We start from the raw sequence: 26,556 nt of genomic DNA, 5'->3' as shown, positions 1-26,556 counted from the left end.
CGGTCTGGACCCAAGGAAAAGATAACTATGTCCAGGTTTTCTACCTGCCTCGGGCCAGCCCCTGACCCTACCACAGACACTCAGCCTCGTTCTGCAGCCTAGGTTCTGTTTATTAGTCACCTGTCCCTGGGCCTCACCGCATCTGAAAGTTTCTCATCATGTGGGCTGCCTCTGGGGGACAGAGAGCTTCAGTGACGCACAGACATTTAGTTCCCCCCTCAAGGGCAGCTGGGTCCTAGGAGGCCATAGAGCAGCACGCAAACGCAGTCCCAGACACCAGGCTACATTTGCTTGTCAGGGCAAGCTGGTGCCAGCAGCCCTGTGGGCGGGTTTTTAGCACAGCACTGTCTGGGAAGCAAGTTAGTACACGAAAACTCCCAGGAAGTTCTTCTTCAGGTCTAGCTGTAAATGAGATTTGTTGCAGACATGCTGGTTCTCCTCAGAGCGCTCCCAGGGAGGTCCCACACGGCAGTATTGCACCTATAACACAGTTGGAGCTGTCGCCACTTGGGACTCTGTCACTACACTGGTCCCCAAGTGTATCCCCAAGTAACTCTCCATCTCCCCAGAACTGGCTGGGTTCCCACCTCCCACCCCTGGTTTCCTCTGCAGGGTGCCTTTGCCACAGAGCTGAAAGCTTTCCAGGAGACACTGGCCCAGAACAGTGAAATAAGTTGAGAGTTTGGAAACTGACCCCCTTTCTGTACCTTCTCTCTGGCTTTCTTGGTGGAAATGGGTACAAATCTGGGAACATCCAGGGTGACATGAATCCCCAAGGTCTCCCAAGCACCTAACGTGGATCCTCGCATGTAATGAGTACCTTAATAAACGCTGACTAGTGGGGAGTTAGGGGAGGCTTTCTGAGGATGATGGCCAGGCAAGGAGGTAATGCATGCCAGGCTGAAGAGAGTGAGGTAAGGGTCTAAAGGCTCCACAGCAGAACTCAGCTGAAGAGGGCCGGGGACATCGGGATGCAAGCTCATCCTTCAGGGAAGCAGGAGAGGGGCTTAAAGTCTCCTCCTCTAGCCTTGCGGCCACAAGCTCTAGCTACATCTAAGTTTTCACTTCTGTGTAGAGAGGAAACCTAGATCCTGACTGCAGGCTCTTTGGGTTAACAGCTTTATTAAGGTATAATTCACATACTATCCAAAGCCAGAGGTCACTGGTTTCCAAAATATTCATCATGCAATTATGACTAGCCTCCATTTTAAATTTTATGTTAGATTTTATGTGTATGAGTGTTTTGCCTGCATATATGTATGTGTACCACATATGCCTGGTGTGTGAAGAGGTCAGAAGACAGTGTTGTGAGATGCCATGTGGATGCTGAAAATTGAACCCAAGTCCTCTGGAAAAGCAGCCATTACTTTTGTTTTGTTTTGTTTTGTTTTGTTTTGTTTTGTTTTGTTTTGTTTTGTTTCTCGAGACAGGATTTCTTTGTGTAGCCTTATAGACCAGGCTTGCCTTTAACCCAGAGGTCTGCCTGTCTTTGCCTCCAGAGTGCTGGGATTAAAGATGTGCACCACCGCCACCTGGCTGCAGTCAGTGCTCTTAATCTCTGATTCAATTCATCTATCAATTTTTGAACATTTTTATCTCCCTCAAAAGGAATCCTAGAAGGCTAGAGAGATGGCTTAGTGGCTGGCTAACAGCACTGACTGCTCTTCCAGAGGACCCGGGTTCAATTCCCAACACCCACATGGCAGCTCACAACTGTCTGTAGCTCCAGTTCCAGGGGACCCAACACTCATGGCAAAACACCAATGCACATTAAATTAAAAATAAATAAAATTAGCCTTTAATCCTAGCACTCAGGAGGCAGAGCCAGGCGGATCTTGTGAGTTCTAGGCCAGCCTGGGCTACCAAGTGAGTTCCAGGAAAGGTGCAAAGCTACACAGAGAAACCCTGTCTCCAAAAACAAACAAACAAACAAATAAATAAATGAATAAAATTAGCTGAGCAGTGGTGACACATGCCTGTAATCCCAGCACTCAGGAGACAAAGGCAGGTGGATCTCTGTGAGTTCGAGGCCAGCCTGGGCTACAGAGCTAGTCCAGGACATGCTCCAAAAGCTACAGAGAAACTCTGTCTCAAAAAACCATAAATAAATAAATAAATGATTAATTAAATAGTTAAATAATTAAATTAAATTAAATTAATAAATAAAAATTTTTAAAAATTAAAAAAAAAGGAATCCTAGACCCAATAACAGTCACTCCATGTTCTCTCCCCAGATACGCCTGGAGGCAAGCCACCAGTGCATTTTTTGCCTCTCTGGATTTGTGGGTCTGTTTCCTAGAAATGGACTCATTCGGTGTCTGTCAGTTTGCCTCTGGCTTCTCAGGCTCTTCCATGGTGCTGTTCATCGAGGAGGCTCCATTCCTATTAGTTCCTTCATGTGGAAAGACCACATTTCTTCTCTTCCTTCATCCCCTGGAGAACCTGTGGCTAATGTCCACTTTCTGGCTGTAATTATTAGTGCGGCTCGGAACATCTGTCTACAAGGTTTTGTGTGGCTGTGTTTTATTCTTGAGATTTTGCTTCGGAGGGGAATTTCTAGGTCTTGAGGCAATTCCACTTAGTACTTTGGGAAGAGCCTTCTACTTATTTTTTTCTTTATTTGTAAAGATTTATAGTTTTAATACTGTGTGTGTGTATGTGTGTGTGTGTGTGTGTGTGTGTGTGTGTGTGTGTGTGTGTGTGTGTGTGTAACTGTCAGTGCCCAAGGAGGCCAGAGGCATTGTGTCCTCTGACGCTGAAGTGAAAGGCAGTTGTGAGCTAGTTGCCTGACATGGGTACTAGGACCTGGATTAAGGTCCTCTGCAAATGCAATTATACACTCTCAACTAATGAGCCATTTCTCCAGCTCCAAAGAACCTCTTTTTGAAAAACTTTATTTATGCCAGGCAGTGGTGGTACAAGACTTTAATCCCAGCACTTGGGATGCAGAGGCAGGAGGATCTCTGTGATTTCAAGGCCAGCCTGATCTACAGAGTGTGTTCCAGGACAGTTCAAGGGTACACAGATAAAGGGAGAAATCTACTGGAGTCTGTTTAAGGAGCATTAGGGAATTTATTAGGACATAAATTGAGGAAATACACTCACAAATACAGAACAGAGTACACAGCTTGAAATGGTCCTCTGATCTGAACTGGAGTGAATCCACCTGGCAGTTGCATCACACCAGGAAGCAGGAAGCCGGGAGCAGGGACCTCGTGACCCCTCTCCCTTTTCTTTTTAAGAGGTCACGTACAACACCTCCTTATAGCCCAAGGTCATGGGCAGAACAAGTACCACTACACACAGAGAAACGACCCTGTCTTGAGAAACAAAACAAAAAGAAAGAGGAGGAGGAGGAGAGGGGAAAGCTGTATTTAGTATTATTTTGTGTGCATGACTTCTTGTTATTGTCATGGTGCACATATGGATGTCAAAGAAGAAAGGAATCATTTTTCTCCTTCAACCTTTACAGGGTCCCAGGGATTGAACTCAGGTCACTAGGCTTGCACACAAAGCACCTTTACCCACTGAGCCATCTTGCAAGCCCAGAAATGCCTCTTTGAAGGTAAAATTTGACTCCAGAAATATCCTGTGTTTCTCAAAAATTGGGATACCCACCTCCCTCCCTCGGGATGTCAAGGCTGGTCCTCTGCCCAGCTCCTGGGCTGCTCTGCTGGCAGGACCCAGCCCCAGAACCTTGCTAGCTTCCTCCTGTGTGACCTAGGGACAGTGACTCCCCATCTCTGAGCCATGGAATCCTGGAAAAGTCACTTGCTTCCTACTTTCTGGTTCTACTTCTTTTGCTCAGATATAAACATGAGGTTCCTGAGGCATCTTCATTTTAAGGGTCTTACACATAATCTCAGCATTTAGGAGGCAGATATAGCAGGATCATCAAGAGCCCCAGGCCAGATGGGCAGTGGTGGTGCACGCCTTTAATCTCATCACTCGGGAGGCAGAGGCAGGCGGATAGATCTCTGTGAGTTCAAGTCCAGCCTGGGCTACAGAGTGAGTTCCAGGACAGGCTCCAAAGCTACACAGAGAAACTCTGTCTCAAAACAAAACAAAACAAAAAGAGCCCCAGGCCTGCCTCAAAAAACAAGGAGGAACTGGGTATGTAGCCAAGTTGGCCTCCCATGCTTGCCTAGCATGCTCAAAGCCCTGGGTTCTATTTCCAGTGTCCACAAATGGAACATAGTGGTGCATGCCTGTATAAATAAAAGAAAATAAAGCAAGGTAATCAGGAGTCCAAGGTCATCCTCAGCTATGTAGTGAATTTGAAGCTATCCTGGATTACATGAGACCCTGTCTCAAAAAGAAAAAACGAAAAGGCTCAGGGGGTGGAGCAGGCAGAGATCTTACCTACCTCGAGCCTGAGGGAACCTGTTTCACTGAATTTGTCAAGGCAAGACAGCCAGGCAGATGGTAGAAGGTAGTCTCTGAGACTCTGGCCAGCTAGCATGTGGATAGTTAGGCTTAGTGTTGTGGATGGAAGGGACAGACCTAGGATGCAGGCCCCTGAGAAGCAAGCTGACCATGGACAGCAGATGGAAATGCCAGCCACCTAGCTCTCCCTATGCCCCCATCAGAGACTAATTAGTTCTTTGTGTATGGTTGGTTTTTCAGTGCTAGGGATGGGCTTTGCCCATGTTAGCCAAGTGTTCCACCACTGAGCTACTGAGCTACACCCCCATTGAGGTTTTGTAGGTAATTTTGATACACACACCCCCATTTATCTTGACCTCACCATCAGTTCCAAAAAGGCCGAATAGAGCATAGTCTGGGCCCCTTTGGGGACTCCACACCTAAGCATGGCGGGCACTAGGCCGTGTTTTTAGTGTGACTGTGTGAATATGTCTGTCTGACTTCTCTGCCTCTTTGCAGTCTATCCCCTCTTCACAGTGGGTACCCCCTAGTCTAGGCCTCCACAGCAGCAGGGCAGGCATGCACAGGGCTGCCCCTCTCTGGAAGATGATTAATAACATTGTTCAGTTCCTCCCTCCATGGGGGACTGCTGGGGGCCTTAAACACATGTGAGAGCCCTAAGACCTCCTCCCTTCAAACCACACCCTTCACCCCCAGACCCACTCCTGCAGCCTGCAGAGCCCAAGCCTGGGAGGTGAATGATGGGGTGGGGCTGTGACCAAAGGGTGGGCCCAGATGTCCTTGATTTGTGTGGGGTTTTTCCACTTTGGAGGCTGGATATGGCTCCATCCTGGGGAGGGGCCCTTAAGAGAGACCTACTCCATCCACCCAGCCCCGCAGAGTTCTGTTTAGATCACCCTGGTGGGAAAGGAGGCCAGGCAAGACCCACTCTGAGGGCAGGGTGGGACAATGCTGACAATATCCAGGGGTTCGGGGGCTTTCCCTACCCCTTGCCCATAGGTGACCTTGACAGATCCACCTGAACCTCCTTTTCCTACCTTATTAGGGAAACCCAGTCATAAAAAAACAAACAAAAGATCCCAGCCTCCACTTTGCTTTCAGTAACAAGAGGACAGAGATGGCAGCATTGCCAAGTGCCTGCTTCTACCATGGAGCTAAGTAACTCATCTTCTTTATTTTTTGAGGCAGGGTTTCTCTGTGTAATAGCCCTGGCTGTCCTGGAACTCACTCTGTAGACCAAGCTGGCGTCGAACTCACAGAGCTCTACCTGCCTCTGCCTCCCGAGTGCTGGAATCAAAGGCGTGCGCCACCACTGTCTGGCTTACCTCATATTCTATCTTCCCTAGACCAAAGGTGAATGAGTTCCCTGTCCCTGCTAGCTATAGACAGGGGTCTTCGCCTGGGGCCTGGGGGACACTACAACAAAGACGGGTGAGTAAGGAATGAGCAGGAGTTCCCTTGGGTGGTAGTCAGGAACATGATCCCAGGTCAGGATGGAGCCTACCTGTAGCTGCAGGGCTTGCCAGAGGTGTCCAGAACCTGTCCTGAAGCGCTGGAACCTTCCAGGCACCCTCATGCTTTCCCCAGGAACCTTCTTGGAGGAACTAGTGCAGAAGGCCATTTGACTACGTCCCTGCTGGTTCCAAGGATCTATAACTAGGGACTGTAATTACTTCTTGCAATGTGATTCAGATCATCTTGGTTTTGTTGCTGTTGTTTATTTGTTTGTTTATTTGTTTGTTATCAGTTTGAGACAAGGTCTCTCTGTGCAGCCCTGGCTCGTCTGGAATGTCCTTTTGTAGACCAGGCTGGCTTTGAACTCAGAGATGCGCCTGCCTCTGCTTCCTGAGTGCTGGGATTAAAGGCGGGCACCACCGAATCCAGCCCAGTTCAACTTGAAACAGTGTAGTACTTCTTCCAAGCTTGCAGCACCAACTCAGAGACTAGTGATCTTTCGATAATTAGGTTGGGGTGGGGTGGGCGGAAGAGAAGGTCCCCCAGGAAAGGATTCTCCCTGCCTACTCCCTCTCCATGTCTGTGACATGCCTGCTCTTCAGCACCACGGGAGGGCTGAGTCTGTATCTACAGACTGAACATCTGACCTCTCTGCGGCCCAGTCTATCCACTATCCCCCAACGATGTCCCCAAGGACTGGAGGGTGACCGTCAACAACAGGATCAAGAGACCTGGATTCAGGCTCAGGAGTCCATGCTTTGAGGACGACACGCTGTCACCAACTCACTGACTTGGGTCCTTTTGCTCTAAGGGTAGAAATGGACAGAAACAGAGAAATTAAGAAGCGGCCTCTTCAAGGGCTGAGCTGCTGGATCATTCGGCATTTGACAGCAGGGAGCCGTGTGAACCGTGGCGCCCTCTAGTGTCTGCTCTTGGTTAGGCCTCGGGAAGCTGCGATGCCTTAGTCTTGCGGCTTCTGGGTAGGCCTACCAGACCAGGTCTCCTCCACCTTTGACAACAGCTCCTCCGCCTGGGGTGTCTGAAATCCTTGGCCTGAGGCCGGTCGGCTTTCTGGAACTCCTCCTTCAGTCTCTCCTCAAGCTCCTTACAGCCTCCCATCCTTCAGCTTCTGCTTTCTGCCCTCTCTTGCCTCGACTTCACTGGTCTCCCACTGTTTCCTCAGCTGCCTCACGCTGTCTGTCACCCATGCTGCCCTTTGAGCGACAGCTACTGCTAGACCCTTCCTCCTGTTTCCATGTTTTAACTGCAAGTCTGGCCACACCCGCTTTTGACAGCTAAAGAGTTGTTGGCCCCTCTGCTTCTGCAGCTCAGGCCGCACTCAACACTAAGGAACCAACACAGGACTGTATCTTTCAGCCAATTTAGTGCATGGAACACCCTGCTTAGGCAACGCAAGAAAGTGTTGTTTGTCCCAATCATAGCACACCTCCCATGCAAACGACAATTTGTCCCTGCACCTGTTTCTCTTTTCTTTTATAATTTTATTTTTATTACATGTGTAAGAGTGTTCTGCCTACATGTATGTGCACCATGTGCTTGTCTGGTGCTCATGAGGTGAGAAGAGGGCACTGGATGCCCTGGACTTATGGGTGGTTGTGAGCCAACATGTGGATGATGGAAACCAAAACCAGGCCCCCACAGACTGTTTCCTTAGCACCCATCACCGCAGCCCCTCTGCTAGGCTACCAAAAGAAGAGTTCTTTCTCTAGCCTGGGTGGAAATGGTTGCAGGATCATCTGGAATTCACAGAGGTTGTGAGAGCAAAGAGTCTGGTATAAACTGTTTCAAACACCTTTAGCTGAAGCTGAGCCTTCAGGAGCCGGAGCAATCAACTTTGATCATCCTGTAGCTTGCTCTTGACAGCCATAGAATATTCAAGACAGCCAGTGCTGGGGTCAGGTAGTCTGGCCGGCTATCTGTCTGACAGTCCCTTTGTTCAAGGCAGCCAGGGTAGCAAGGGCGAGTCCCACAGCTGCCAATTAGGGAGTCAATTAGGAAAATTATGGGAACATGAACATCAGATGATGTACTTATTCTAAGGACTCATGGAGACACTAACAGTGGTTAACAGATCTTAACAGTGCTTAACACCTGCCCAGTGCCCCAGGAGAGGAGTGTGTGTGCGTGCAGTCAGTCTGCTGAAGGCCAACATGGAGCCAGAGGTCCTGCGCCAAGGTCTACTTACCTCTCCCTCAATATAGAAATCCCAGAGCATGAATCTCCCCCAACATCAAGATTGGGGCCATTGAGGCCATTCAGAATGGCAAGCCCCAGCTGATCAGCAGATGAAGGCCCCACCTCCCTTTATTCCTGGGGGAGAATCTCAACAATGGGCCAGACAGGCACGCAGCCAGTCTTATTCACAGGAAGACCCCATGCCCAGAGCCCAGAGTATCTCCACACAAATGCTTCAAATCCTACAGTCCTGGACCCAGCTTGACTCCTCCAAGCTTCAAGACCTTCAAACCTGACCTACACTGCCTTCCCACAGACAGGAATCCTCCTCTTGGCTCCAGGGCAGGAGAGAAAGACCCATCTCTCCCCAAGGCTCTGGGCAGGTTAGCCATTGTTAAGGTTTGTGGGACCCTTTTCCTCCTACTGGGTTGCCTCACCCAAGCCTTTATGAGGGCTTGTGCCTAGTCTTCTTGCATCTTGTTATGCTGTGTTGGTTGACATCACTGGGAGGCCTGCTCATTTCTGAAGGGAAATGGAGGAACAGCAGATCTGAGGGGGCGGAGGCGGTGGTGATGGGGAACTGGGAGGAGGGGAGGGAGGGGAGGATGCAATCGGAATGGACCGTATGAGAGAAGAGTAAAGAAAAAGAGGAACACTGTTTAAATCAAGTCAAGTGTCGTGGCACAGATACTTGGAGTCCTAGATCAGTCCCCAGCACTGCAATAAATAAGTAAGTAAACATAGCAACCAGCCCAGGCTTCGTGTTTATTGATTTCCATTCGATCATTCCAGAAAGGATTCAAGGTGAGGTGGGTTTCAGCGTCACCCATGCTCCCAGATGTCAAGAGCTTCCAAGCACATATTGTAAGGACAGTGGCTTTATCTTGGGAGAGGACACCCCTGCAGTCACGAACCCATGTCAGGTAATGAGGCAACACTTACTTCTCCAAATCAGAGTGAGGCAAGATAGATCCAGATTGTGAAACAAAGCTCTGTTTTCTCTGCCAGAAGACAAGCGTCCAAGAGTCCATGGCATCGGCATCAGCTCACTCCCCTCCCTGAAGGTCACAGGTCATCACCACCCTGGCTGGCTTAGAAGGATTTAACCAGAGCAGATCATGCGGTGACCAAGGCTGGAGCAGCTGGCCAGGGCAGCCACAATGTCACTCCATCTCCTGCATAGCCTAGAGAGACCGGCACAAGCTTTAATGAGGGCCACCCCCAGGACTGAGCCCCATAGGGGCGAGTGTGGACAGACAAAGAGGCGAGGATGAGGGGGAAGAGAAGGTTTGGGTACAATGTCCAGGGTTCCGACACTAAAGTGGGGCTGCCAGAAAGTGGGCATGCCCATCTGGGAAGGAGAGCTGCTCACCTAGTGCCCCTGGGAGGCAGGAGCTTCTCTGTCTGGAAAAGAAGGGAGAGAAGACACATCATCATCAACTCATGCTTCATCTGGGCCTGTGTGATGGCTCCTATCGCCAAGTCCAGCATTCCAGAGGCTGAGGCAGGAGGTTGGTTCAGGAGGCGCAATCAGGAAGGGCTGGATGGTAAGCTCCAGGCCACTCTGGGCCACAGTGGACACTTACCTCAAAAGTACTAAAACCAATTAGGAGACTGAGGCAGTAGATCTCTGTGAGTTTAAGGATTGCCAGGGCTATATAGCAAGATCCTGTCTTTAAGAAAAAAAAAAGGGGGGGGGGATTTACCTCAGTGGTAGAGTGCTTGCCTAGCAAGCACAAGGCCTTGGGTTCAATCCTCATCTCCCCAAAAAGCAAACAAACAAACAAAAAACAACAACAAAAAAAAGAAAGAAAGAAAGGAAGAAAGGAAGGAAGGAAGGAAGGAAAAAAAAAAAACACCTAAAACCAGGGATAGTAAGGTAGTGACCAGTGAGTAAAGACACTTGCCAACCAAGCCTAACAACCTGACTGTGATACCCAGGTTGAAAGTGGAAGACTGAGAACCACTTCCCATAAACTGTCCTCTGACCTCCACACATGCAGTGGCATGTACACACCCACAAATACACTAAGTAAATCAATTAAAATGTATTTTTGGCAGAGGGCTGGAGATATGGGCTGCTTTTCCAGAGGACCCAGGGTCCATCCCCAGCACCCACATGGCTAACACCATCTTTAACTACAGTCCCAGGGATCTGACGCCCTCTTCTGGCTCCTTGGGCACTGTACACATGAGGTGCACAGACTCACTTTCAGGCAAAACACCCATATACATAATACAAAAATTAAGGGAGAGCTAGGCGGTGGTGGCACACACCTTTAATCCCAGCACTCGGGAAGCAGAGGCAGGCAGATCTCTGATCTCAGAGTTTAAGGCTAGCCTGGTCTACACAGCAAGTTCCTGATAGCCAGGACTACAGAGAGAAACCCTGTTTCCAGAAAATGAATGAATGAATGAATGAATGAATGAATGAATGAATGAATGGAGGAAAATGTACTTTTTCTGAAAAGTACTAAAACCAAACAACAAAAATGATGATTCAGAGTCCAGGCCAGCTGAAAGGCCCTGGGAGCCAGCTCAAGGAAGTCTGCACATGGTTCACTTTCTGAGCTCTACAGGAGAACCCACGGTCTCCTCTTCCTTCACCAGACACAGAGAAGAAAGGAGGACGGCAGGACACAAATATAGCCCTAGCTCAGTGTGCCCCCAGCCCTTCCAGACTGCCCACTAACCACACAGTACAGCAATGGCTGCCGTTATTTGACAGCTCCATTTACAGATCAAGAAACTGGATAAAGGGTCTGGCCACCACTAAAAAGGTTGATAAAGGAGCTGTTTTATTGAGTTGTTACTATGTGCTAGGCCCCAGAGGTACTATATGACATTCAGTTGTCCTCAGCAGCCTTGTGATAGGAAATATGTTGCCATGGCCACTATGCAGAGGAATGACAGGCACTCAGGTTCAGAAGCAAGTCTTTGGTCACACAGCCCAGGTCCTCAGCCTTCATGCACCCCTACATCCAACTGAAGATTCCAGGCACATGAAAAGGCCAGGCATACAGAGAAAACCACATGCCACACCCTCCCTGAAATGTTCCCATATGAGACACCCTGGACATTTGTCCCCTAGTCCTGGCCCTCAGCCAGCTTTTGAGGTGCCATTGGTAGGTGCATTTTGCCACAGCTGGTAGACACGCAAACATAGCATGCCTCCCTGCTGCATTTCCCTCAGTTACAACAGGATATCCCCAGCTGCTAGAGGTGCTCACCTTTAGGGATGAACTTCAATGAGCTGCTAAATATTCAGAATCGGGATTGTCCCCGCTTGGGACCATCATTCAGGAACTCGTGGCCCAACCCATTGCCACACTTGCCACAGGACACCTGGGAAAACCCAAACACAGTTAATCACCCTGTGTGCTGCAGTTAGGTGACACTTCCACCATCTGCCCACTTCCCAAGCTAACTCTAGCTCTGAGGGGTGGGGCCTGCGAAAGGAAGCTATCCTAACGCTCATGCCCTCTCAAAATACAAGCACTCTCAAAATCCAGGTGTGGTGACTCACGCCGTAGTCCCAGCACTCAGAAGGCAGAGGCAGGTGGATTTCTGAGTTCGAGGCCAGCCTGCTCTACAGAGTTCCAGGACAGCCAGGGCTACACAGAGAAAGCAGTGTCTTAAACAACAACAACAAATCTTGGGGTGCCAGCACCCCAACTAAATATGGAGACCTCAAATAACCACATGGGGGAGCAAAGGAAGAAAAGTGTAACCAGTCCCAAGACCTCCCTGGCCAGCACTCACCGGGGCTATCACACCCACCTTTAAAGCTTCAGGTCGGTTTTTCTCAGGGCGCTTGGTCACACTGTCCGCGTGGATGGTTTCAGTGAATGCTGGCCATGGGGAAGAGTGTGCATACTTTGAGCGACTGGAGAACAACTCATAGCCACACTTGGCACACACATAGACACCTGTAGCAGAGGAAGACCAAAGCAGGGGCATTCATCAGCTGCGTCTGTCTGTGCGAGTTTCCTTGACCTCGGACCCAGGAAATGACGACACTAGCGCTGCTCCCATTGTGGCGGCAGACCACACACCATCCCCATACATCCCCTGCTCTTAGCCCATTGATTGGCTCTGGGAGACCCAACAATGCCTGGCTAAGTTACAAGAGACCAGGAGTCACTCTGGGGCTCATGTCAGCTACTCTCAGTGGCCCTGTGATGGAAACTCTTGAACATTTTCATTCAATTATTTAGTTTTGGATGTTTTAAAAGACTTATTTTTATTTTATGTGTTTGAGTGTTTTGCCTGCATGTATATCTGTGTACCACATGTATGCAGTGCCCACAGAGACCAGAAGAGACCAGAAGAATGGAACCCAGGTCCTCTGGGAAAGCATGTTCTCAACACTGAGCCGTTTCCAGCCCCCTTGGGGCTTTTGTTTTGTTTGTTTTGAGACAACATCTTACGCCTGTTAGTTTCTGTCAAATTGAAACAAACTAGAGTTACCCAGGAAGAGGGACTCCAGCTGAGGACTTACCTGGTCAAACTGGTCTGTGGGGACATTTTCTTAATTAATGATTGATGTGGGAGGGCCTAGCTGACTGTGGGCAGTGCCATCCCTAAGCAAGTGGGTCTAGGCTGTATTAGAAAGGTAGCTGAGCTGGATGGTGGTGGCGCACGCCTTTAATCCCAGCACTGGGAGGCAGAGGCAGGTGGATCTCTGTGAGTTCAAGGCCAGCCTGGTCTACAAAGTGAGTTCCAGGACAGCCAGGGCAATTACAGAGAAACCCTGTCTTAGGGGAAAGAAAAAAAAAAAAAAAAAAAAAGACAAGCTAGGATACCAAACCAGTGCCAGTGAACAGCATCTCTTTGTGGTCTCTGCCTAGTTCCTGCCCCAGGTTCCTGCCTTGCCTCCCCTCAATGATGGACCTTAACTTGTAAACTGAAATAAACTCTTTCCTTCCCCCAGATGGGTTTTGATCAGTGTTTTATCACAACAGAGAAGCAATCTAAAACAAGTCTCACACTGTAGCCCAGGCTAGCCTGCAACTATGTAATCCAGGCTGGCCTCAAATTTAAGGCAATGCTTCTGCCTTGAGCCTCCTATACCCTGGGATTACAGAAGTGACATTGTCATTTGGCTGACATTTCCATTTATGGGCAAGAAAATGGAAGGTTGGTGATGCAGACACACAATAAGGTATGTGGCCAAGAGAGAACGCTAACTATCTGACTATAGCCCTCTCTACCCCAGGACAGGGGCCCTAACACTGCCAGTGTAACTAACCATTTGGTCCCCTCTCTCCTCAAGTCGGCATCTCTGCTACTCAACAAATTTTTAAATTGGATGCCGAGCCATGGGCCTGCTCTGAGCAGAAGAAGATTAGCCCTAGGGAACAGTCTTCCAAGCCAAATAGAGAACTCCAGAAAAACAACTGCTGGGAAGAAAGGTTTCAACCTGCCCCCAAAAGACCACATGAGTGGAAAGAGTAGATACGGTTGCAAAACTGAATTGCCTAACTGTTTGAAAGACTAAAAAATCGGAACTTGCCAGGTACTGAATCACATTACCCACCACCACTTGAGTTCCTGTTCAGTCTGTATCAGGAACTAGAGAGGAAGCAAAACTTAGTGAAGTGTCCAGCTTGCCAGGGCAGCCCGAAGGCATCTGCAGTGCTGTAGCCAAGAGGGATTCGAGAGGGGCCTCTGCCCAGTGACCTGTATTACAACTGGCTTATACAGATGCCCAGTGTCACAGCTCAGCCCTCCAGAGGACTGACATCTAACAGATCCCGCCCCAGGAACGCCAATGCCATAGTTTTACCAAATTAGTCCAATATTAGCAGAACCCAGTAAGCAGGGGACTCACTAGAGTCTCTAACAGCCTGGGTGCGGTTATGTACTGTCAATTTACTTCATTGACACTGGTAAGGACCCACTGACACCTAACTCAGAGGACAGGGAGACACCTGGGCCGGCAGATTCGGAACTGAACGGAAAGTGCAGAGCTTGCCCACTCATCCACGTGAGTCCGGGAAGGAACACAATCAGGGCAAACTCCAACACGGACCTTGGATCACATATCCCCATCGTTCCGCTCCAAAGTTCGACCACTCTGAAACCACACAGGTAGGTAGCACCCCGAAGCACTCGGCCCAGAGGATCCCCAGAGAGATCTACACTGAAGTTCAAGGCCTGTCATTCTCGAGAACAGAGATTACCGGAATGCCCCCTCTGCTCTCAAATCCTCCTACTCCCCAATGCCCTCGCCAGCCCCTCCTCCGAGTCCTCAGCAGCCACGATCGCCCCATCCTGGCTCAGGGACTCCACCTCATCCAGCAGGCGATGCCTGCTTTAATGCCACAGGCTGTACCTGGCTCAAAGTGATTCTGGAAAACCTCGCCTCCAAAGAAGCTGCAGAACGACATGGCTGCAATGGGACAAGCCAATGTACCCTGCCAGGACTCCTAAATCCCTCAGTCTCGACTCAAACCCGCCCCCTCCCCAATGACCAATCACGTAGCGGTTTGCTCTAAGCCACGCCCCTACAGAAGACGTGTCTCTGCAGGATTTTCCACTACACGCTTTCTAGAAGCCCCGCCCTCCACGAGTCTTTCCTCCGGTAGGCCCTAAACCCCACCCATCCAACCAATCCCTCCCGGGAACCAGGTCTCCACTTCCGCCTCCAGAAGGCCCCGCCCAGAGAGCCTCTTCCGCGGAGCGTGTCTTCTCCGGCAGAAGCCCGGGCTCAGGCAGCTTCAGTAGGGCTGCTAGACCCCAGGACCCCAGGGGTAATGGCCCGGACACCCTGCTGCATCCCTACTCCGCCCTAATCCGGGGGTAAACCTTGCGCCCTGAGATGTCGGCCCGCCTTTTGGCGCCCCGACCCCCGCAACCTCCGAACCAGGCTTAAAGAGTTGCCTCAGGACTTTATTAGACAAAAAGGACAGGACAGGCAGCAGGAGCACTCGCAAGTGTGCTCCATTCCAGGCATCTTATATGTTTCCCGAGGTCTCCGGCTTCTCTTTCTCCAGATGCTTCTTTTGGGGGCCCTGGTTAAGGTAGAGGGACAGGAGGAGCGTTAGTCACGAGAGTCAGTAAAGAAACACTGCCCACAGCCGGGCGGTGGTGGCGCACGCCTGTAATCCCAGCACTCGGGAGGTGGAGCCAGGCGGACCTCTGTGAGTTCAAGGCCAGCCTGGGCTACAGAGTGAGTTCCAGGACAGGCACAAAGCTACAGAGAGAAACCCTGTCTCGAAAAACCAAAAAAAAAAAAAAAAAAAAAAACCTTGGGCTGGAGAGATGGCTCAGAGATTAAGAGCACTAACTGCTCTTCCAGAGGTCCTGAGTTCAATTCCCAGCAACCACATGGTAGTTTACAACCATCTGTAATGAGATCTGGTGCCCTCTTCTGGTCTGCAGGGATATATGCAGACAGAACACTGTATACATAATAAATAAGTAAATCTTTAAAAAGAAAGAAACACTGCCCACGACCGCCACCAGGGCTCCCAGGGCCTGCTCTATGAGCCCCTAAAAGCACCTTCTTCCAGTTCCTCTCCGAAACAAGCGGAGTTTGGGACCCAGAGAACAGGTGGGACTAGCTCACCATGAAGGCCCTCTTCTCCTGCGCTGTTTGGAAGCGTCCGTGGCCAAACTTGGAAGTGGTGTCAATGAACTTGAGCTCAATATTCTCCAGAGCCCGGCGGCTGTGGTGCACTAGGAGGGACTGGGAATCCAAGAGAGAAGAGATGTCAAGGATAGAGAGCCCCAACTCCCATGAGCGCCAGTCCACACCGGGAAGGACTCCCTCGCTCCCTCGCTCCTGCCAGACCTCTGCCTTTACTCTCCCACCAACCCAGCCCCCCTCCGAGCAGGCTAAAGGACTGAAAAGGCGTCCGTCCGGAGCCCACTGACCAGCTTGCCTTGCGGCACTCACCTTCCTCAGTGTGATCACCCGCTTCTTGGTACCTGCAATGCAGCCTTTTAACATAATGAAGTCATTGTTCACTTCCCCATAGTGGGGGAAGCCACCCTACAGGGAGACAGAGCAAACCAAGCCAGGTACAGGGCAGACAGTTAGGGGGCCGTGATATGAAGGAGCCTCATGCCCAGACCCCAGGGTGCAGGGACAATGCCTCACAGTGGCTCACTCCAGGGCAGCAGCATCTGAGCCATATACTAAGTATTCTTCCTGTCTTATCTCACTTAACAATATGCCTTTTTGTGGGGGACACTGGGGCTCAGAAGTTTGGGGATGCTGAGCATGGTGGTATAAACCTGTAAATCCAACACTTGAGGCAGCGATCACTTAAGAGTAACAATGAGTCCCTGGCTCAGTTGGAAGAATGCTACCCTAGCATGCATGAGGCCCTATGTTCGATCCTGAGCGCCACATTAAAAAATAGAGTGCTAGTCAGTCATGGTGGAACATGCCTTTAATCCCAGCACTTGGGAGGAGGCAGGAGGAGTTCAAGTCCACCCTAGTCTACAGAGCAAGTCCCAGGACAGACAGGGCTACACAGAGCAAAAATTGAGTGTATGGCATACCCATATGCTCTCGGCACTCAGATGGTAAAAACAGGAGGATCAGAATTTCAAGGTCATCCTCAGCTAGCTATATAGGGAGTCGGGGGCCAGCATTGGCTACTGCTGTATGCAGTTCTCTCTGCAGGTGTGAAGGGTGCAGGAACAACAAGGCTTGGGGCTTCCAAGTAGTTGCTCACTGCCAAATCAGGCCCCCCATCACTGACCTCCGGCCAAGACCCTGAGTCTGGTGGGGGTGGGAGCAATATCCAGTTGAGGAGCATAGATGATGGGACTCTTGCAGCAGAATGGCACCCAGGTAGGGCCTGTCCCCCAACCCCCATTAGACCCCATTCGTAGCCTGGCCATCTCGCCTCACCAGCGGTGTGATAGACTTGTCAGTTACATCATAGCTGGTGGACGCATTGTTTTTGACCATCTTCCCATCTTCCATGTGCAGGCCCCGGCCAATTCGGTAGATCTACCAGGAAAACATCAGGAGGGGCCAGAGGTGGGTTTTAGGCTGGAAACATGACCGCACACACACCCCCAGCACAGATGCTCAGACTCTAGACTAGTAATGATAGTTCATGAACCCAGTCAGTGTTTGAGTCATGCCATCCCACTAGAGACCCCCTCAGAGCTATGGACACACCTTCTTGTTCAGCTCTGTACGGTGGTGGTAACCCTTCTGCCCGGCCCGGGCGATAGAGCAGCCTACTCGGGCAGGGTGCCAGGCACCAATGCAGGCCACTTTGCGCAGGCCTTTGTGGGTCTTCCTTGGCAGCTTCTTGGTATGCCAGCGGCTAGTGACCCCTGTAGGTAGGAAGGGCTGGAGGCTAAGAGGCCACTCTAGACCCCACCAAACGTCTTCCCTGGAGCTACCATCTCTACCAGGCCCTACCTTTAACACCCCGGCCCTTGGTGACAGCAATGACATCAATGACCTCACTCTGGCTGAACACACTGTGTACAGGCACCTGCTTCTCCAGCCGTGCCTGAGCCCAGGCCACCTTCTCAGCCACAGTACCACCATTCAGCTGAATCTCCATGATGTGGGCCTTCTTCTGCCGAAAGGGCAGCAGCTTCATCTGCAAGGCACAGCAGAGAAGTCAGTCCCAAGCCACACACACCTGCAGAAGGCTAGCCCACTGGTAACCTGAAGTCTTCCCCACTTGTATTTATTCACAGACATTATTATGTGCCTGCCACATGCTGGCTGCTGTAGATACAGCACAGATTGAGCAGACAGCATCCCATATCTCAGGGAGTCCCACCAGCTCCTTTGAGGACAGATAAAAGCCAAGTAAACTCTTGGAGAGGGCTCAGTGTTCCAATAAACGTCGGGCAGCACCTCAGGTAGAATGTTCTTCTCTGAGGAGTGACCATTAGCAGCAAAAAGTCACTAGGCAAAGATCCAGGTGAGTTTATGGGAAGAAGCAGCATGCGAAAAGGCCCCGTGTCAGGAAAGTTGTTGGAAAGTTGATGGGACAATCTAGCCAGAGGAGAGCCTGAGGGTGCCAGAGTCAGGCAGATGTAGGACTGGGCTCCAACTTTCTCCCAACTCTAAGTTGCTAACTAGACCATTAAACAACTCTGGCTGCTATCAGCATCACAGGCTAAAAGGACATACAAGTGGAGAGACACCAGCTAGATCACAGCATAGTATTCAGAAAGTATTGACAAAGCTCCTACTGTATACCAGGCTTGTGTTATGCCCTGGGCCCACAGGGGAATTGGATGAGTGGAGCGTGACCCCTGCCTCCATGGTCCCTAGAGGTCAGACTGGTAAAGATCAAGCACTGACTTGCTTACCCATGAGCTGCAGGCATGAGAGTAACAGGAGCCTGTGTTCAGAGAGTGGGGGTGCCCAGGAGGAGTGGGGACAGGGTTGCTGCTGGGGAATACTTCTCGGAAGATGCATAGGAAAATTCCAAAATGACTATTCTGGTTAAATTTCAGTCAGCATCAAGCTGGACCCCAGGTACAGCCAATTCTCCATGCTGGACTTTCAGCTGAAGACTCAGCCTTTCAGGACATTTGGGTACCTGAGTTGCCTATGGGACACTCCAGCTGTTGATTACACTGACATAAAACATCTCATTCCAGTGACCTCTCAACTCAGGGACAAGAGTGGCTAGGGGGTAGCTGGGCAGATCTTGAGCCTGTGCCCAGGGCTGCTGCTATTTTTGAGCTGACATTTGTCAGAGCACTTCATTTGGAGGTGGGGGATGGGAGAAGGCACCCGAAGGTTGGATGGGGCTGAAGCTGGGGGCTGGACTGACCTGGGTGTGGACAATGACCCGGATGACCTTGCAGTACTTCTTCATGGCGGCAAAGTCTTTCTGCAGCTGCTTCTTGCCGCTGGAGTCTCGCCACCTCTTGCAGGCTTTGGTAAAGGCTTTCTTCTTACTCCTGTGCCTGAGCCACACAAGAGTGCTCAAGCCCCAGCCAGGGAGCTCCCTACATTGCCCTGCCTGCCTTACCCTACCTGCAGCCCACCAAGCAAGAGCCCTGGCCTAGGACTTCCCTAAGAGCCTGGGATGTTCCCAGTCACCATTCTGAATCATTTTCTCTCCCTCCTTGCCTCCCTCCCTGTTTGTCCTCTTTCTATGTGTGTGGGTATGTGTGTCTCAAGAGGGTCCCACTATGTCACCCAGGCTGGACTAATACTCCTGATCCTTGTAAAGTACTGGGATTTTACAGGCATGTGCCCAGCAGTAATCGAACCTCTAATGCCTCCTTCAGACACTGTGGGCAAATGCTGTGCCTCCAGTTAGGCAGACACCATTCCCAACCCTCACTGGGGCTCTAGAAGGTAGAAAGAATGATGAGCTCTATCCTAGAGATGAAGAAGCCACAGTTCCCAGAGGCTAAACTCTGGGTGAAGAGCAAATTCACAGTACAAATAGTAAAAACAGCATCCTTGATGTTCACCAGGCACTTCAGGGAGTCGGGGAAGGGGGGAGGGGCGGGGAGTGGAGCAGCAACTCTACACCCTTCACCTACCCATGGCATGCAAGGGACTCAAGATGTCAGCCAACTCGCCCTTGGTCATACAGTCCTGCACCGATGCTGGGGCTTCTATTCATTAATTCCCACAGAAGGTGAGGGCTAGGCTGGGCCCATGTCTCCATAAGATATTGAAAGAATGAAGTTCCCCAGGCAGGGAGGTGGGCCTTCCCTCTCAAGACTTAGTCCACAGAAGGTCAGAGGCCTAAAAAGGCCAGTGTGCGTGTGTGTGTGTGTGTGTGTGTGTGTGTGTGTGTGTGTGTGTGTGCGTGTGGTGGTGGTGGTGGTGGTGTTTTGTTAGTTTTTCGAGACAGGGTTTCTCTGTGTAACAGTCCTGGCTGTCCTGGAACTCGCTCTGTAGCCCAGGCTGGCCTCAAACTCACAGAGATCTGCCTGCCTCTGCCTCCTGAGTGCTGGGATTAAAAGTGTGCACCACCTTGCCCAGCATTGTAAGAACTTAGTTGGCTGTTTTTCTTTTTACTTTGGCTTCTAGTACACATAGGTCAATTCTGAAATTTCACCAAATTAGCCCCATGAATATAATAACCCTGATAATTTTAAATTTTTTGGATGCTTTTTTTTTTAAAGATTTATTTATTTATTATGTATACAGTGTTCTGTCTGCAGGTATATCTGCAGGCCAGAAGAGGGCACCAGATTTCATTATGGATGGTTGTGAGCCACCATGTGGTTGCTGGGAATTGAACTCATGACCTCTGGAAGAGCAGCCAGTGCTCTTAACCGCTGAGCCATCTCTCCAGCCCAACTTTAATTTTTTACACTTACTTTCATATATAGTGTGTATATGTGTACAAACACCATAGTGCACATGAGGGGTGGTCAAGGGACAACTCAAGAGTCAGTGCTCTCCTCCCGCCCTACTCCAGAGATCTACACAGGTTGGCAGGCTTGACAGCAAACACCTTTACCCTGAGTCACCTCACCAGCCCAGCCCTGAAGATCTGAATATTCGGTTCCTCCCATTTCTGGATCCCAGGCTCCTCTCCAGCTCTCTGATCCTCCTTCCTGTCTTGCTGAGTTGAAGGCACCACACATACTCTCTGCCTGGCTGGCTCCCCGCTTCCCTGCTCTGGCCCAGCTGGAGCTAGGCTCTCACCAATCCTTGTAGAAGCGACGGCGGCACTCATCGCTGAGATGTTCAGCAAAGATGGTCTTGAAGCTCCGCAGACCTCGGGGAGTGGCCACGTAGCCCACCACACCCACCACCATCAACGGCGGTGTCTCCACAATTGTTACAGCTTCTACCTCCTCTCGCTTGGAAATTTCTGTTTAGACCAAGGAACAGGAGTTGAAGGGACCTTCTCAGCCAATGGGGAAGGGAGCAAGAGGGCCAACTACTCAGGCAGCCCAAGAGACAGAGCTGCTGCCCAGCTGACTGTAGTTAGACCACCATAATCTTTTTTTACTTTCAATAATTCTAAATATAGTGTCATAAGTACTAAGGAAGCCTAGAAACCCATCATTTCATGGATAGTCTTAGTCTGCCATGGGTTTCATCATGGGGTTTTATTTTATTTGGGTTTATTTTGAGGGAGAGTCTCCTGTAGCCCCAGGCTGTCTTTGAACTTGCTGTGTAATTGAGGACAGCCTTGACTTTGTGACAAGTGTGGGGATGATGGGCATCGGCCACCATGCTCAACTGAAATATATGTTCTCAAAGTGAAGGAAGGAAGGAAACTGGAAGAAAGGAGAGAGGAAGGAAGAATGGACAAGGAAGGAGGGAAAGAAGGGGAGACGGAAGGAGAGAGACAAGGAAGGGAAAGAGGAAAAGAAGGAAGGAATAAAGGAAAGAAAGGAGGGAGAATGTGGTGGAAGGAAGGAAGGAGAGAGGGCGGGAGAGCCAAGACAGCAGGAGAGGAAACACCAGGCACAGGGGGGAGAGCGGAAGCAGCGAAGGGCTGGAGAGGGCCAGAGGGGATGTGGCTATCTCAGGACAGCCTAGGGCACACCAGGGTAGAGGTGCTGGGCATCTGGACTAGGTAGTGTGGTGTACTAGTTTCCTCCTAGATCAGTGGCTCTCAACCTTCCTAATGCTTCAACCCTTTAATACAGTTCCTCAGCTTGTGGTGACCCTGACTATAAAGTTATTTTCATTGCTACTTCATAACTGTAATTTTGCTACTGTTATGAATTGTAAATATATGATATACAACCCCTGTGAAAGGATTGTTTGACCACCAGAGGGGTCAAGGCCCACAAGTTCAGGACCACTGTCCTAGGTTAAAACCTTCATTTGGAGCCAGGAGGTGCTGGTGCATGCCTTTAATCCCAGCACTCTGGAGGCAGAGGCAGGTGGATCTCTGTAAATTCAAGGACAGCCAGAGCTGTTACACAGAGAAACCTTGTCTCAAAAAAAAAAAAAAAAAAAAAAAAACAAGGGCAGGAGAGATGGCTCAGAGGTTAAGAGCACCGACTGTTCTTCCAGAGGTCCTGAGTTCAATTCCCAGCAACCACATGGTGGCTCACAACCATCTGTAATGAGATCTGGAGCCCTCTTATGTATACATAATAAATAAATCTTAAAAAAAAAAAAAACTAACAACAACAAAAAAAAAAAACTTTTGAGAGCTGAGTAGAGTGTTGAATGCCTTTCATCCCAGCACTTGGAGGCAGGTTGACCTCTGATTTCAAGGCCAGAATGAGTTCAAGGACAACTAGGGTACACAAAGAAACATGTCTCAAAAACAAAACAAAAACCCAGGTAGAGGGAAATTTTTTTTCTTTTTTTTCTTTTCTTTTCTTTTTTGTTTTTGTTTTTGTTTTTCAAGACAGTGTTTCTCTGTGTAACAGAGTCTTGGCTGACCTGGAACCTGCTTGGCAGGCCAGGCTGGCCTCAGACTCACAGAGATCCTCCTGCCTCTGCCTCCCGAGTGCTAGGATTAAAGGCGTGTGCCACCATGCCCAGCTCAAAGGTTAACTTCTTTTCTTTTCTTTTCTTTTCTTTTTTTAAGATTTATTTATTTATTATGTATACAGTATTCTGCCTACACACCAGAAGAAGCCACCAGATCTCATTACAGATGGTTGTGAGCCACCATGTGGTTGCTGGGAATTGAACTCAGGTCCTTTGGAAGAGCAGCCAGTGCTCCCAATTGCTGAGCCATCTCTCCAGCCCCAAGAATCTATTTTCAACAAAGAGAGGAGGTGTTTTACAGGGAGGTCAAACACCAGAACATTCTAAGGGAAGATGAGATACTTAAGTAACACAGTCAAACAGTAAATAAACAGCTCCGAATAATTTCATGAAGTCCTGAAACTGACCAGATTCACTAGGACCCTCACTCCCCAAGAGTATATAAACACTGAAGACTGCTGAGCATCAATCACATTGAGACAAGCCACACTACAAAGCAAACTCTCAGACAAGCCCGGCCAACTGGAAACAGCCCAGCCCAGCCCAAAAGCCTAGGAGAAACAGCATCTGAACTGCCTGGAGGGGCTCAAACGACTGAGCCACGTGGAAAGGCCACTTTCCGACCTATTGAGCTGCCTGCAGGCTGTGCTGTGTGCTCCAGGTTCCCAGCTTTTGTGACCTGTCACCCATGCTGGGGTGGGCCTTGATAATGCAGATGTCTTTGAGTCATTTCAGCTCTTGTAAGTAACCAACCCCTCATCCATATTCCTTAAGTAACCCCAGTAAAAACGATTCATCAAGTTGGAGTTTGGTCTGCCATGAGCTCCCTATCTAGAGTGAGTGTGTGTGTGTGTGTGTGTGTGTGTGTCATCTCCCCAGGAAAAGTCTGTCACACAAATTTTCACAAGTGGCACATAAGTGCATGCAACAGAATTTAGGGAAGCTGAATGTACACAGTACGAATGCCTATAATCCGAGCACTCAGGAAACAGGCAGAGGGGCCATTTCAAACCTGTGATATAAGGAGACCCTACATCGAAAACAAAGACTGGCCCAGCTGGTGGTAGTGCATTTAATCCCAGCACTCAGGAGACTGATAGGCAGCTCTCTGCAAGTTCAAGGCTAGCCTGGTCTACAGAGTGAGTTCCAGGACAGCCAGAGCTACACAGTGAAATCCTGTCTCAGAAAACACACACACACACACACACACACACACACACACACACACACACACACACACACTGCTCTTTCAGAAGATCCAAGTTTGGTTCCTAGCACACATGTTGGCTGGCTTAGTGTTTCCTGTTGCTGTAATAAAACCTCATGACCCAAGTAACTTGGAGAGGAAAGGGTTTATTTCAGTTTACAACTCTCAGGTCATAGTCCATCTCTGAGGGAAGTCAGAGTAGGAACTCAAGTGGGACAAGAATCCAGAGGCAAGAACAGAAACGGAGGCCATGGAGGAGTGCTGCTTACTGGCTTGCTTCTCCGCCTGTTTTTATAGCACCCAGGACCACCAGCTTAGGGATGGCACTGCTCACAGTGAGCTGGGCCCTTGCACACCAATCATTAATTTTTTAAAAATGCACCACAGGCCATTCTTATGGGGGCTTTTTTTTTTAAGTTAGGTTTTTCTCTTCCCAAATGACACAAGCTTGTGTCACTTTGACATAAAATTAGAGAGCACAGCCACCTTTAACCTTAGCTCCAGGATATCTAACACCCTCTTCTGGTCTCTGCAAACTTGCATTCATGTGCTCATAACTCCCATACAAACTTATGCACTTGCATAATTAAAACTGAGTCTTTTAACAGCAAACCAGGGCAAACAGTATAAAGGATTGAACTATATCTTGTGGGACAAAACTTTTTCTGGGGATACTGTGCTCTCACATCTACAACAGATCAAAGTACAGATACCACCAAAGTCCAACTTGGTGAACCAATGAATTGTACTGGGGTCACTTACAGGAATATGGGTGAGGGGTCACTTACAGGGACAGAAATGACTCAAAGACAGCTGCATCACCAAAACCCACTCCAGCATGGGTGACAGCTCACCAAAGCTGGAAACCTGGAGCACACCGCACAGCCCACAGGCAGCTCAGCACGATGGAGTGTCTAAACCTCATTCTCATCTTAACCTCTTCCAGGCAGCTCCACTGCTTCCCACTTCTTCCAGACATCTGAGAGTTTTCTTTGTAGGTCAGTTCTGCCCCTCTGAGGGGGGGGGGGAATATGCTCAACTTTTATTGCTTACTCCTGCCTAGTAAATCTGGTCAATATCTCGGACTTTCTTGAACTGTTTTGAGTTGTTTACCTTCCTGCTTAAGGAGTTTCCCTGCAGGATAGAATGTCTGTCACACAGCAATCCACATCTGTAACCTAGCTCTTCTAAAATATATGTTCTAAAGTTCTATACATAGACACTACACAGGAGGCTTTAAGAAAGATGGAGTAACCCAATTCTTAAATTTCTGTTACATTATTTTTAGCAATACTGGGAATTGAACCTAGGACTTTGAGCATACAAGGTAAGCATTCTGCCATTGAGCCACATCCCCAAATCTTTTTTTTAACCTTTATTTTGAGACAGAAGCTAACTAAGTTACTCAGGCTGGCCTTGAACTTGTGATCCTCCTGCCTCAGTATCCCAAGTAGCTAGGATTACAATCCTGAGCCCCAACGAGGTGCCCACTTTGAATCCCAGTAGCTCCACTTACTACCTGGGACCACTTTGCTAGCCTCTCCATGCCTCAACTGTCAGAAACCCTGTCTCCAGGCATTGCTCATGGCCAGGGCTTGACAAAGTTCAGCATGGATCCTGCCTGTCCTAAGAGCAATCCCCACCCACAGGACATCATCTTTCCTGGGACCACAAGAACAGTTCTGGCTCCTATCATTTGCAAGATTCCATTCCCCACTCTGCCTTTCGTCCCCCTCAATGACTCACTGAGTCCAGGGCGGTGCACTTCTCGAAGGGTGTGGGTCATGCCAGCCTTGTAGCCCAGGAAAGCCGTGAGGTGTACAGGCTGGCTGGGGTCATCCCGAGGCCAGCTCTTCACCTTGCCCCTATGCCTCCGGCTCCTCTTGTGGGGCAGGAAACCCAGGTGTCCATGTCGAGGGGCAGAGAACTTCCGGTGGGACTAGGGGTGAGAGAAAGGAGCTCAGAACTGGGGTCTCCCAAGGGGTGGCTTCAGGATGATCCAGCCGACTCAACATCCCCAAATAGAATGTGGGCTAGAGGCCTGAGGGAGAGGTCCAGGGGGTCCTCGTTGCTACCCCACCCATCTACAAAGAACAGAATGCAGATGATGTAGAGGCTAAGTAAGGACGGGGTCTCTACAACCACGGGTTTCCTGCCCTTGTGAACTCGGCCTGGCAAGACCTGGATGGGTCCAAGACAGTAAGGTAGTATGTCAGGGGCAGGTGGCTACCGTGACCTCTCCTCCTCATGCCCCTTCTAGGCCCAAAAGCAAAGCTCTGACCCTCTGCTATCTCTCCAGACCCATTCCTCACAGCTCCAGGACTGTCCCTTCCCCCTCCCCTGGAATGCCAATTTGTTCAGGGTGTAGCCCCAGCCCACTGACCATGGCCGGTCCCTGCAGGTCAGGAAGGGGCCTCCCCACCAGGCACCAGAGGCCGAATGACAGGGCCAGAACACTCAACTGCCAGATCCCAGATTTAGCACCTGGCAGGCTCCTGGGCTGGCTCCTGTAGCCAGCATGGCCTCTGGTGCCAGGAACAATCCTAGGAGGGGCATCAGATGGGCATCGAATGCGCAGCCTGCAGTGGTAAGAACACCTGGGACCAGAGATGGCATTTTATCTTCTATGGTCCTGGGGACTGGGTGGTGACTCTTCAAGAATAGGATCACTGTGACATGACGGGGGTCCTGTCCTCAGGCCACAGCCAGAAGGAAAATCTGAGTCTGGGAAAGAGGTCTCCTGCCCTGAGAGTTGTAAACTAGAGTTCAATTCCCAGCACCCACATGGTGGCTCACAACTGTCTGTAACTCCAGTCCCTGGGGATCTGACATCCTCTTCTCACCTCGAGCAAAGACATACATACAAACACTCATACACAAAATAAAATAATAAACTTAAAGGCATCATAATTAAAAGCAACTTGAGGAGGAAAAA

At 49.8% G+C, this 26,556-nt stretch overlaps 2 protein-coding genes across 2 annotated transcripts; both read right to left on the bottom strand.

Moving 5' to 3' along the window:
• Positions 1-8,778: 8,778 nt before the first annotated feature.
• On the bottom strand, positions 8,779-14,488 carry Msrb1 (methionine sulfoxide reductase B1). Its single transcript, XM_036196745.1, has 5 exons — positions 14,375-14,488; positions 11,818-11,966; positions 11,268-11,382; positions 9,410-9,441; positions 8,779-9,221 (listed from the first exon to the last, which is right to left on the bottom strand). The coding sequence occupies exons 1-4, from the start codon at positions 14,427-14,429 to the stop codon at positions 9,410-9,412; spliced, it is 351 nt and encodes a 116-aa protein (XP_036052638.1). The 5' UTR covers positions 14,430-14,488; the 3' UTR covers positions 8,779-9,221.
• Positions 14,489-14,914: 426 nt separating this feature from the next.
• On the bottom strand, positions 14,915-26,059 carry Rpl3l (ribosomal protein L3 like). Its single transcript, XM_036198081.1, has 10 exons — positions 26,005-26,059; positions 25,368-25,560; positions 20,657-20,825; positions 18,813-18,948; positions 17,432-17,618; positions 17,183-17,343; positions 16,907-17,008; positions 15,941-16,036; positions 15,611-15,730; positions 14,915-15,053 (listed from the first exon to the last, which is right to left on the bottom strand). The coding sequence occupies exons 1-10, from the start codon at positions 26,005-26,007 to the stop codon at positions 14,997-14,999; spliced, it is 1,224 nt and encodes a 407-aa protein (XP_036053974.1). The 5' UTR covers positions 26,008-26,059; the 3' UTR covers positions 14,915-14,996.
• Positions 26,060-26,556: the final 497 nt, after the last annotated feature.

Source organism: Onychomys torridus, chromosome 8 (assembly GCF_903995425.1).
Source record: "Onychomys torridus chromosome 8, mOncTor1.1, whole genome shotgun sequence".
Classification (NCBI taxonomy): Eukaryota; Metazoa; Chordata; class Mammalia; order Rodentia; family Cricetidae; genus Onychomys; species Onychomys torridus.
Note: the sequence above shows the minus strand (reverse complement) of the source record. Positions and strands in the feature narration are given on the sequence as shown.